This window comes from Protopterus annectens, chromosome 5.part0 (assembly GCF_019279795.1).
Source record: "Protopterus annectens isolate FY-2018-M chromosome 5.part0, PAN1.0, whole genome shotgun sequence".
NCBI lineage: Eukaryota > Metazoa > Chordata > Ceratodontiformes > Protopteridae > Protopterus > Protopterus annectens.
In genome coordinates this window covers 995,750,753-995,764,809 of record NC_056735.1, presented here as the reverse complement: position 1 = coordinate 995,764,809, position 14,057 = coordinate 995,750,753, and the positions used below count along the sequence as shown (strand labels likewise).

Here is a 14,057-nt window from a genome sequence, read left to right as displayed (position 1 = left end):
ATGGTTCACCGACCTGAAACTCCTACTCAACCCAACTAAAACCAAATTACTACTATTTTTCCCCAACGTCTTCTCAACCCTAGGAAAAGACCTCCCAAATAATAACAATACAACCTTCCATGTTAAATCCAACAATGGGACTATCATAACCCCTGTCACCAGTACCAAATTACTAGGTGTAACTATTGATCATAAGCTCAAATTTGACATACACATTACCCAAACCGTAAAATCTGTTAACAAAAAACTTGGATCCATGTACAGAATAAAAAACTTTTTAACTCCTATTGCCAAATTAACTATTGCCCGCACACATCTCCTCTCCACCCTCCTCTATGCCTCCCCAATCTTTTCTTTCCTCACTAAACGTGAACTTAACATGCTCTCTCTTGCCTATAACCACATTGCTAGATTTATAACAGGTTCCCCATATCGCACCCACCATTGTCTTAACCTGAGGAAACTTGGCTGGTTGGAACTGCCCAACCTTCTCAAACTTAACCAACTCACTGAAGCTTGTAAAATAATTAACCAACCAGATAGAACTCCCTCACTGTGTAGCATTCTGATCCCATATACTAACCTTAATAGTCTTGATCATCCAACAGCACCCAGATCCTAACCATTAAAGCTAAGAACTCGGGCGGTGATGCTCTCTTTGCCAACTCCATTGGCAAGCCGTGGAACTCCCTGCCAAACTACCTTAGAATTACAACCTCACACAATCAGTTCAAAAACAACCTGAAAGAATATCTCAAGACACAATGGCTATGCCCATGCCCTGAACCTGACTAACTACACATATCAAACCCATCTAGTCCCATATCTCCTTAGTCCATGTTCCCTATGCAGATCTTTAAAATCTCTCAACCCTAATTCTAAACGGGTGATTCTTGAACTAGTCTATATACTATTAGTATATAAGAAATCACTGCTATGTATTACCTGCTGTTTGTTCTTTTGTCTTATATAACATCTATGAAATTTTTTCTCATCTTGTAAATGTAACATGTACCCTTTTTTTAGAACTTGTATTTTTTATAACTTGTATTTTCAACTTGTTTTAACCATTATGTTGGAGCTTTTCTCCTCGGGCCTCTACTGAAAAAGGATATGTATCCAGCTAGACTAGCCCGGTTAACAAATGTAAAATAAAAATAAAAAAAAAAATTTATTTTCAAACACAAAAAACACAAAACATGAATTTTAACATGGTAGAGTACTAGTTTCTAGTCTAAACAACAATATATTGCCTAGCCAAGTACCCTAGGAAGTATCACTGATAGGTTATCCCCTTCTTTCTTGTAAGAGAGGTACAACTAATTCCTGAGGGAAATTTATGTGAACCCATCCAATTATCAGGAGTTAATTTAAAGGAGGCTAGTGTGTTCTGTCACTTAACATACAACTGAAGACTGTTACACAGAAATCTAATCCTTCTGAGGAATGAACCTCTCTCTCCAAGAAGTCCTATTTATGTTGATCAGACGATAAGACAGTCTGTTGTCAATGAAACTGCCTAGATCTCTAATGACTGTATCAACCTTAAGCAGGTTTCCATTTATGTGATAATCAGTGGGAAAGACTTGCTATACTCCTGCAACTAGACTACTCCTTTGCATGAAATCTAAGGCCACAGTCAGAGCTCCAGGTGCTGACTCTGTCTAGCCTTATTGGAGAACATAAGAGTATGTAGGGAAATTAATAATGGCTCCCATTTTGCAGTCATCTGCAATTTGACCAACCACAAACCCTGGACAACTGAATCTGCATCACACTAGTAGATGCCAAACAGAAGGAGATTCATCATCACAGAACCTCCCAAAGGACTCCAACAGTGATAGTCTCCTTGATGAAAATTATCACTAGCTCTCACCCTGTGTTTATGATCTCTACAACAATCAATTAGCAATTTGAGTAATACAGGGGAAATGTTTAAAGTAAAAAAGAAAGGAAAATCAGATATACTATGGATAAACAAAACCCGCAAAAAAAGAAGTAGAATAAAAACAGCAGAGCACAGGTAATGAAACAAGGCTAATGACACTGCAACGATCAAAATACAATAAAATCCTGTTTACTCCAAAGGTAAGAGCTTTAGAGTTACATAATGCTTCTTCAGACCATATATACAAAGTTAAAACTTAAGAAATATATACACAAAATCAAGAATTGCACATAAATGTTCCTAGCCAATCAGAAACCCAAAATCGAATGGTTAGAAACAGTCCACCAATCAGAGAGCCAGAACCACAGATACAATGTATCCAACTTTCCACCAAAAATTTTAAAACACACCCATAAATATCTACTCTGCATCATATTAAAAACAAACAAAAACATAAATATAAAAACAGAATAAACATAACTTCCGTGATTTAAGTACAGGTTTGAGAGATAAGAGGTAGTTTGTTACCATTACGTGGTGATAATTTACTGAAGATTATAATTTATGAACAATAACTACTGAGTTTAAAAAATTATTTATAAGGAGTGCAATGAAAAAGGGAGTTTAAATATTAAGGATTTTGCTTTGTAAAATGATGTGTTCTTGAGTAATAGAACTGGTCTGTGTTTAGAAGGCAAAATATATTTATTTCCTGTACTTGGTCAGGTTATAAACAACACAGCAATGACAATATATTCTTTAACTCAAAGACTGAGCTTTTATAGGTACCTGGTGATGACAGGCAAGGTCCAGGTGCTATGTAGCCATCTACTTCCAAGTCACCCTCGATATTGTCATCAAGCACGACACAGGTTGGATCATCACTGTAACGCAAAGCAATGCTGTTTTCTCGAGATGGCCGAGTCAGTGCCAGAGGAACTTTGCTACCTGTGCACTCTCCTTCTGTGAAAACATCTGAACATTCATCTACAGACTGCTGTGAAACACCACAGCTGAGGTTAGGATACTGCATTAGCATTCCAGCCGGCTCCAGCTCTCCTTTGTTTTCTGTGGCACTCTGAAGAAAAACAAAACAACTATGCATAAGGTCAATGAGCTTTTTGTATTGTTTTAAATGCTATGTATATATGTACAGCAAATACATGTCAGTGATTTAACATAAACATAATGTTATATTCAGCACCTAACAGGTTACATGCATAATTGTGCCCATCTTAGATTCAAATTGCTGAAATCTTCCAAATATTAAAACCTAGCCCATCCACAAAAAACAAAAAAAAAAAAAAAAAACTATCAGCATTATCTTTAACTACGTTATCTTTTATAATATGACTGCTGTTATCCCTGATAATTAGGGTCTATATTACCATGTCAACAGGGCTGTTCAATCGAACGCCCATATGTCGACACATGTACACCGAAATACCTAAATGTCGAATGGCCACAAAAGTGATTTATTTCCCTAGAGGAAAAAAAAAAAACGCTAGGCTGCTGTTGGGAATTTGCCATTTCCTCCACTGTCGTGTGATCTCGGAGTAAGTGAGGGGGGGTGCACATTGGGGGGGGGGGCAAGCCCCCCACTTCATTGTGTCTGTAGGTTTGTTTTGTTTTTTGCTGGACCAGCGATTCTTTTTCCCCTGGGAAAACAATCACTTTCGTGGCCATTCGACATTTAGGTATTTCAGTGTGCATGTGTTGACGTAAGGGCGTTTGATGAACAGTCCTGTCGACATGGTAATACAGACCCGATAATTACATACAATGTGCCCTTCTCAAGAGGTTCTAAAAGTTTTCTTCCAGATCCACCTACTCTGCATCTCCTTGCACTATTCCCTCTCCCTCCAGGAGTTAACCAACTGCCCCAGTCACTACTGAAATTCTTATCACATGTTGCCCATGCCTTTAGATTTGAGGGCTCTCTCTAAAAAATGAACACCCACTCTAGAAATGCAAACCTCCCTTTGCCCACCTAAAGCCTCAAGATTCACTACCCAGGCTTTCCCAGAATAAGGCTTATTTCCCTCTTAAGCAATCTAGTCAGAGATTATAATTTAACCTTAAAAGACCATTCTTCCCTTGTAAAAACACTCTTACAGGTTCATAGATACATTTGTCAAGCTTACAGCCAACCTAGTGACCGTATAGGTAGTTCTATTACTGGCTTTCTTCAAAATTTGTTATCACAGGCAAAAATTGTATCACAGGTTGTATCAGTAATTCCTGAGTTGCATCACTTTAAAAGAATTAACATTCAGTTGATGAATTTTTATTACAGCTACTACACAGAGAATTCTCAATAAACTCTGTATTAGAATATACTGTGTATATATATATGGAGATATACACATTCTATGTATGGGGGGGGGTGTAAAATAAAATGTGAGCCATTTCAGCTGGAGAATAAGACAACACCAGTTTGATAAAATATCACTATCAAATGACATGACAAGCTGGACTGGGTACTGCAATGTGGAAATCCTTCTTAGGTGCAGCATTCTTGGAGTTAATTACATGGGTTACCCCTAGACTGGGGTGCAAGTCTGGACTGGCTGTTTTAATTCAAGATGGTATTCTCAGTTGTGCTTGTCACACTGCCACCCAGGACACTTTCAGCCTGTGCAAGCTGTGAATAGGACCACACAAACATACGAGATCTACTATCCATATATTTTTTATACTAATTTCACATCTCCTCATTGGTCTATTTTACACTGGAGGTATAATCCTAATTCACCAGGCTACAACAAACAGCTTAAATTCTCACTGCCCTACATTTTTCTACATCTTCCTACTCTTCTAACGCATACTACAACTACTACTACTAATGAAAAGCTATTATCAGACAATTTATTATTCTTCCCATAATCCTCTCTCAGTTCTGTCATTTACCCCTTTTAAACAGATCTTTTCTTTCCAACATTCCATTTCTGTCGTAACTACTAGTTTGTGATGTCTCTTCTACCACTTTTAAAATGTTTATTTTGTTTTATGTGCCTAAAATGTCTTCCAACTTTAACCCTAACTTTGCTATTATTTGCCTTAATCCCTTATACCAACCGTAATGAAATTTTGATAGTATTGTGCAGGAAATTATGGTTTCACTTATCATTTATTATCCATCGCAATGATGCCACATAGGGAATTATAAAATTAGGCTAAATCTTTTAAAAACATTTTTAAAAATTACAAACCCTTCCCATATCAGTTATACATGCACATTTACTGTCAGCAGAAGAGTATCTAGTCCATCTGCCCAGGCAGAACCACACAAGCCCTTTTAAAAAGGCTAAGAGTTTTTTTTTATCTCAGTATCACCCCCAGGGAGTTCATTCCACCTACATACAGCCCCTGCTGTGAAATTTCTCTGGACTAAATTGCTCCCTTTCAGCTGTTCCCTAAACTTGGTCCTACCACAAACTTGTCACAACCCTGTGTATCCAAACCATATAATCATTTTACCCCTTTCTCTCCTGGCATTTTTTTAATAGCACCAGTATGCCCCACCTCCCCTTTATTATCCTGAGTGGCCTTTCTTTGTATTATGTTATCCTGAAATCTCTTTTATTGTCTCCAGATCAGGATACAATACCCCAGCTGCAGTCTCAACAAAAAGATAACCTGTGTGTCTCTAGAGTCCATTCCACTAGCTGTAATTCCCACCATATTGCTGTCCTTAGCCACTGCCCTCTTGCTTTCCTCCTGGTATTCAGTTCTACAGAGATGATGCCTAGCTAGTAGCAGTGGCAGTTTCATTCCCTGTAAAGTTTACCTGCGACCTGATTATTATTATTCTCTGATCTATTATCTATTACTTGACATCCCCTCCACAAACATGTACCCAAAGTACCAAACTGCTGCTTCTCAAATGCAGCACCTTACATTGACAGCCCATATTTTACTGGGATGGTCATGTGCATCCTATCACCCTCCCAGTTTGGTGTCAGCCATCAATATGCTGATCCTATTCTTCATTCTTAACTTAATGCTTAAGTCAGCATATTTGTAATTTTATTTCACTAGCTACATGGAATGACCAAAAAGGACAATTTTCAGCCACAACCCTGGCCTAAGACAAAACAATTTTCCATAAAAAAAATTATGGAATGTATGTACAGAAGTTTAAAGTCAACAATTTCCAGTATCAGCAAGAGAGCACAGCAAGCATGTTGTACAAAACTGGTGCTGGAAGACAGCAGGTATACAAATCCAGTGAATTTTAACAGAATATGTACAATAGTGAAGGAATTTAGTCAGATCCAATTACAGTCTCAGAGGATTCTCAGGAAAAGAAAAAAACTACTTCTTATGACCCATGTAACCATTTTTCCTCTTTATCCCCACTGCCTGCTGACCATCAGACTCTCTCTTGTTTATATGCCTACTCATTCTCCATCACTGGGGCAAGAGACGATAGAGAAAGGGCATCATTTAGGGAACCATTGGGGTAGCCTAGATTCTTCTGCATGCTGTCCTATGTTCCGCATGCACCCACAAAGGGAGATGTCATGTGCAAAGGGCTTCAGTGAGGGATGTCTTCTCACTTCCGCAAGGCGCAATTCCTCTCAGACAGCCCCCCCCCCCCCGAAACACAAGTAGTGGTTTCCCTGGTCTCAGCCAGGGAAAATTCATCCCCCCCAATTGTACCCCTGAGTGTGTGCATCCCTCTAACCCCCTGAAAAAAAATGTGAGTGGGTCACATCCTTTCACTTTTCTCCCTCCCTGTCTCTACAGGAGTCAGGGTCCCTGATCAAACCCCAGAAGTTTAGATCAATGTCAGGGTTCTGTGCCATGGAACTACTCTATCACTCATATTTTTGAGGTCATAGCAAAACAGACTGAAGCTCTGGCAGTATGCCACACAGACCTAAGGCTATGAACTGTTAAACTCCATTACATAGCTCTTAACTGCCTTGCACAAAAATCAGGGACAAAGATTTAAATAATCTGGGACAAAGGATCAAACTCAGGGACAACTTGAATTATTAATCCAATTCACTTAAAAAAATAACAGAACACAGGTTTTGCATCAACATCCATTTTCTGACCAGTACGAATTATAAAAACTCTGTCTGCCATTATTGACTAACTGCCATCAGCAGTGAATTACTAAAGAACCAAAAACATTATGAGGAACATGACAAAAGTATGATGTAATATTAGTAATATTCTGCAAAACTGAGGGCAGCTGAGAAATGTGCTTCATTCTGCACTCATGAGTTTGATTCCCTCAATTTCCCCTTGAAAACTGTGTGAATCTGAGTGTACACTGCTTCTGAAAAAGGGTATCTGTACACAATGAATACCTGATCCATAAATTATTTTTTTTTTATTTTAGACAGATCTGCAGTCTTTCTTTGAGAAACACCTCAGCCTCTTCTGAGCTCACACATGTAGAGTTACCCATAGCTATTATCTTAAAGCAGAGAGAGTAAAGTTGCACAAGTAAATTTACCACAGCAGCAGATGGTTGAATGCTCACTGCTGCAGTAGTCTTAGCTATAAGGGTGATATCATGCAAAGGATATAGCAGCCAACCAGCTTCAAATGCTTCAGGGCATCTTCCACATGTCCAAACTGACAAATATGGACACTAAGCCTTCAGTGCTTTACTGCCAACCAAGAGAGAGTGTCTGAGCTCTGAAAGGACAATGACTGGAAGAACAAATATAAATAAGCACACCTTGGCATAAACAACACACCAAAAAACAAGAGGGATGGAGGGTGGGAGCAGCGATCATTCGAACATCTACTGTTTTGGAAAGTTTACTTACACAACTGTACTACGTTCATCATATTGATCACTACTGCATACCTTAACTGTATGTAAAGTTTATTACATTTGGGAAGTGTAAGGAAAAGAGTCCAGGAGCCCCTGGAGACTGGTCCTTGCCAAGCCTTACTGAGACTTGGAGAAGGAGTCAAGTTTTTAGTGCTTTGTAAAAGTAGTACAGAGGACCAAGTTCCAGCTTCTAAACTACTTCCAATCCTTTCCAAAAAGCCATAAATGAAGCCAAGGCCCTGAGTGCACCTTGGCTCTGCTTGGAATACTTTTGTTGTGTCGAGTAAAACAAAAGGTTATAGCCTTAGACAACCATTTGGAAATAGTCAGTTTTAACACAGGTTGTCCCTTTTACCTAAACAAGAAATTATCTAAAAATCTGAAAGACTTAGTTCTGTCAAGATAGTACATGAGTTGTCTGTGGACAATGAAGGTATGGAGTATCCTTTCTCCCTCATTTTTGGGTTTAGGAAAGAAGACAATGAGATGGATAGCTTGGCTTAAAGTAAACTTGGATACCACTTTAGGCATAAAAGAAGGATTAGTTCTCAAAGAATCACTGTCCCTGTGGAAAATAAGATGGGGTTGATTCTCCATAAGAGATGTTAACTCAGAAACCCTTCTTGCAGAGGTCAGAGCAATCGGTAAAATGGCTTTCCATATTAAGAACTTCAAGTCAGTCAGGTTAGCAGGTTCAAATGGAGCAAGTGTCAGCTTTCCTAACACAAAATTAAAATCCCAAGGAGGGCCCACCAGGTGCCGCTTATGCAAAACCCCTTTCAAAAACATTCTGACTTGAGAATGCATTGAAACAAGCCATCCTGGTGGAATCAAAAAATCAATAAGCTGTATAACAGAAGGAAGAAAATCATGGCAAAAATTAGGAGACGTAGCACCAAGCAGGATAAAGCACTCTCATCAAACTAAACAAACAACTCAGAGGACAAATAAAGTCTAACAATGCCAAACTTGAGGTAAATTTGGCCTCCCAGGCAAAGGACAATCACAAGGCATTCTTTGGCTATGTCCACAACTTCCAAGGCTATGCACAATTGTGTGCAGAGCTCATTGTAAATGGAGACACCTATACTGAGCCAGAAGATATAGCAAAGTTACTGGCCAACAAATTCAACTCCAGCTTTACCACTCTCTCCCCTTCAACCTTCCCTCAGGAAATAACGTCAAATATAACTCTCCCTGCTATTACTAGGGACAGGGTCTCAATGCTCTCTCCAAGGCCAGGAGCACTGCATAAATGGGCCCAGATAATATCCCAGGATGCCTTCTAAATAGCATGACGTATCAGGCCCTTTAACTGCAGCCTCCAAACAGACTTCATGCCTCCTCAAGGAAGAACAGCAACAGTAATCCCTATGCACACGGGTGGGCCATCTACAGACCCTGGAAACTACAGACCCATAAGTCTCACTAATCTCACATGCAAAGCCATGGAAAGAATAGACAAGGGCAAAATGGTTCACACTGCCTACCTTGACCTGGCAAAGGCATTTGACACAATACCCGAGGTTAGGTACAAACCCGTATGTCACTCAGTGGAGATAGCCAGCTGGCTCACAGACAGGACCCAGTAAGTTAAAACTGGAGAGTCCACCTCTACAGAGGCCAGTCACAAGTGGAGTTCCTCAGGGATCAGTTCTTGGACCACTTGTTTTTGGCATTTCTTCTCTGAAGTCAAGGCCAATGTCGATGGTCTCTGACTGATTAAATTTGCAGAAGATTGCAAATTAAGAGTGGTCACTGAATCCCACACTGACAGAAATGTTCTCCAGGAAGGGCTGATACAGACAAACAACTGGTGTCAGACCATGGACTAAAACTAAATGCCAAGAAATGCATAACAGTATCCTTTGGGAAGTCATCCACCCCAGGTAACTATCATACTGACAGCACACCCCTTAGAGTTAACCCAACAGTCAGGAACTTGGGGACACACATAGATAGTACTTTAGCCCTTGACCATCACGTGTCTGCAGTAGTGAGGAAATCATTCTGTGTTGTGCAACTTATAAACAAAGGTATGGCATCTATGTCCAAGGACGTCATTGTTCCACTGTATTCGGCATTCATCAGACCTTTCATTGAGTACAATGCCCCCATTTGGTATGTACCTAACCAGGCATATCCAACAAAGGGAATGTCCACAGAAGTTCCTCACTAAAAGAATACAGGGTGTAAGTAAAATGTCCTCTGCAAACTGCCTCAAGGCCCTATCCCTGTATTCTGTCTCCTACAGGCTGTTGAGGGGAGATCTATGCCTGGCATACAGGGCATTGTCAGACCCCATTCTGATGTATCTCTTGCATATCAGCAAAACAAACAGTACCAGAATTACCCATTCTAAAGACTTAAACCTTGTCTGTGATATAAATAGGAATTGCTGGAGAGACAGGTATGTATCCCAGAGACTACCCCATCTCTTGAACAGGCTCCCCATCCATGGGAAGTAGAGTTCCTCCCTAACCCAATTCAAATATAACTTGGACAATTGGATAGGGAACAGAAAATTCCTCCCTGACTTGGGACGTATGTCTCTAATGGACACAGGCAACCTGTAAATGGTTCATCTCCCAAGCCCCTGCTTACACTTACCAAGGGTACCAGAATTTGTCAGAGATTTGGGATGCATGGCTTGGCTTAAAAAGGCCCTTGTGGTCATTAGCCTATTAAACACCTATGAACCCAAGAGGTGGATCCATGGGCAGACATGCTGAAAAGGCCAATAAATAAACCTTGACAGAGGAATAAGAAAGGTCATAGGATTGTAACTTACACAAATACTGTCAAACCAGACAAAAACTAGCCCTGACTGGGTGCTGGTTATGTTGCTGGCACCAACTAGAAAATCTTTTTCATTTGCTAATATATAATTTTCTACTAGTAAGCTTTCTTGCCTCTATTAGTACCTGCTGCAAGTCCTTATTAAACAGCAGCGTAAAAGGAATTAATATTTTATCATCCAGGCAGTCAACTGAAGCTGATTGATGATGGAGAGTATCAAACACACCTGTTCTTACGTGAGTAGATGCAATCTGTGAGGAAACTTGTGGTAACTGCCCCTGGCCATTTCCAAAAGAAGGAGGAACCACTGTTGCCTGGAGTCACCATAATGATCCTGGGGGATTCCTTCTGAATCTTCAGAAGTACCCCGGATATTAGTGGAAAGAGTGGAAAAACATACAAGAACATTCCTGTTCAAAGAAAAGAAAAGCCATCTGTTGTCCAGGCCTTGTTGCATGGAGTCCCAGAACAGAATCGTGCTAGCTGATTGTTCAGAGAAGAGATCTACTTGAGGAACTCCCCGCAGATGGACCACTCATTAGGGTCTACCCTTGTCCGCTACACAATTTTGCTCTGACAGAATATAGAATGCCTGAAGAATGAGATGGTGCTGTGAAGATATACCTCAAACCATCATGGCTAGTCTGTAGAGGGGGTATGACCTGGTTCCCCTTTGCTTATTGTTGACTGTGCAATTGTCTCTAACAACTTGGAAGAGGTCCTGGGGACCAAAGAAAATTTAAAGAGCTCAGTGCCTTGATCAGGGCAATCATCTCTCTCATATTATGTGCTTGTGTCTGTCCTTGGTATCCCACACACCTTGCATTTTTCTTATACATGAAACTGCTCACCAAGTAAAGTCTAGGGCGTCTGTGGTAACTAACTGCTTTGAAACAGGGAGGGAGAAGGGGAGACCTGGATTTTGGGAAATTTGTTGTTGCCACCAAGTGATTTCTCTTCTGACAAACCCCAGCACTGGGATCTGAAAATACATGGGGTGTTGGTGCTGGGAGCAAAGTGACTTCAGATACCACTATATCTTTCTCATGTGGAATCTTGCCAGGGCTATCATGAGAATAACAGAAGCCATGCCACAGAAAATCTTGAGGTATTCCCTTGTAGTGTCTGTAGTCTGAGTGGAAATCCCTAAAAATAAATGTAGATATAGATCTATTTTTTTCCTCTGGTGTCAGGTTGACATCCTAGAAATACAATCCTGTGAGGAGTCAAGAAAGACATTTGTATGTTCTCTTGGAATCCCAGCTTGTGTAAGAGATCTCTTACCTGACACAGTGATTCCTGAAATTTTGAAAAAAAAAAACTGCAAAGATAAGTTGTCTAAATATGGAAAAATGTGGACACCATGTTGCCTGCAATGAGCTATAACTGGAGTAATATACTTTGTGAATACTCTTTGTGCAGTGGATAACCAAAGGTAAGACAGAGAACTTATAATGTAATCCAGACACATAAAGCCTTAAAAAATGCCTGAAGTCTGAACTAATAGGAATGTGACAATAAGCGTCTTTTAAACCTAGTGTTACCAGTAAACTTGAAGGAGGAAGAAGATGTAATATGTTGTGAATTGACATAATCTTGAATTTGGGCACTATCACAAACTGATTTAGGAAAGAAAGATTCAGAACTGGTTTACAAGCATCTTCTTTCTTTCACAATAAACACATCCTTGAATAAACAAACCCCTTTCCCACCTGAGGAAGGGGAAACTGATTCTTTTACTCCCTGGGACAACATGTGATGGACAGGTAGAAACAGAAGAGTCTGGTTTGAAGGATGAGAAATTACCCCCTGGAAAGGAGGAATTTACTCCCACTGCCATTTGAAACCTTGATGAATGATCTTCCTAACCCACTTGTCTGAAACTGTTGCCAAAGAGAAAAGTAAAAATTCAGACTTTCTGGAAGAAAAAAAAAGGGGTCTACCAGGGTGTGGGGTGGGGGCAATGTCTCTTAAAATTTTCACTCTGACTTACTGGACTGTCCTTGGTTTTGGGAGTTTTTAGAATTCTTCTTGGAACCCCCTTGGCGTTCCTTCTTAAACATCTGTTTGCCAGCATTTTGTTGAGACTGTTCACTTTGTTTCTTACCTAAACTGAATAAGAAATTATGAGAATCCCTTGGAAAATTTGGAAAACTTGGGTTGAAAAATATTGGAGATGTCCCTGTATCACCTTACCACTTTCATCATACTTTTGATCATCTGTGCAGCATAGGAGCCAAGAACTAAACCGTAAAATCTCATCATCATCATCATCTGGAAGGTTCTAAGTGCACAGCCATGCAGAGCTCCTCAAAACAATACCAGTGACCATAGCCCTCGAGGAAGTAACAAAACAGTCATACCACACAGTGTGTGTGTGTGTGTGTGTGTGTGTGTGTGTGTGTGTGTGTGTGTGTGTGTGTGTGTGTGTGTGTGAACAATAGAAGAAACTAAATTATTCACAGTTACAAACTGCAGACAAAATGTTCCTCATATTTTCACAACTTGGGGTGGCATAACGGCTAAGGTATTTAACTTACAGACACAAGTTGCAGGGTTTGATTCTCACAGAGGATAATTGGCTAGGCTTAAAATGGTTCAGAAGGGCAGTTAGCCTAGTACTAATCTATGAGCTTATGAACAATTTATCAAGACAAACCTTAATGTATGAGCATCAAAATTGCAAAAGCATACACTCCACACCCCCTGATACTTATCACTAATCTTCCCATCCTTATCAGCATAGTAGAACTGGAATTAACTAAGTGATCTGATGTTACCCTCTTCATTCTTCCTCACAAATGAGTCCAGGACCTGATCCTCGGATCCTACTTGGCCACATATACAAGACTTCTGATCCAAAACTCAAGCTCCTCCCTCTAACCATAATGCTCTATTCCATCCCCAACTCCCCAGATTTCATTTACCGCCATTGTGTCAAGATGGGAGATCCAGTCTTGATCAGTGAGAGTGCATTTTTCTATGGTCTTATTGTTAGCTTCAGATAATCTTCTAGTTTTTACTGCTTAAATATTACAGTTAATGTTTTTCTTCTCTCCTCCCTCTATTTGATATTTAGTTGGTCACTGACGTTAGGGTGCATTTTTGTATCTCCCTACCCTTTCGTCCTTTTGTGCTCTTTGGCACTTCTTACATTTCTATCACCTTTAGTGACATTTCTTTGGGAAAAAAGGGATTTGTTTCTGTGTTTAGGCATAGTTACATGTAGTTATGTGGCTAGGGTATGTAGCTCGTGTTTGTTAACTCAGGTTATTCTACTTTTTTGAATAAATTTACAGTTGCTATTACAGTTAAACTTTTCTGTTTTGTTTGCAATGTTGGAGAAACCCACCGGTTTCAAGAAATAAACTTCTTGTGGGCATAAGATCCCCAATTCTGATGCCTACAAGAAGTGTGTCTACTGTCTGGGGCCTAAGCATCTAAAATCCAACTGTGAGATATGTGCCAGGTTTAACCCCAGGGCCCTTTCTGACTGGCGTGACAAACTTATACTTAAAGGCTTGCTTCCAGCTTCTTCTTGTTCTGAAGCTTAAACCCAGTCTAAAACTT

The 14,057-nt window shown here is 39.9% G+C and overlaps 1 protein-coding gene across 1 annotated transcript in view; it reads right to left on the bottom strand.

Moving 5' to 3' along the window:
• ERBB2 (erb-b2 receptor tyrosine kinase 2) overlaps window positions 1-14,057 on the bottom strand; it is a 2,110,185-nt gene that overhangs the window by 68,711 nt on the left and 2,027,417 nt on the right. The window contains exon 27 of the mRNA XM_044071955.1: window positions 2,678-2,966. Within this exon, the coding sequence (XP_043927890.1) occupies window positions 2,678-2,966 (289 nt within the window). The remainder of the gene's footprint in view (window positions 1-2,677; window positions 2,967-14,057) is intronic.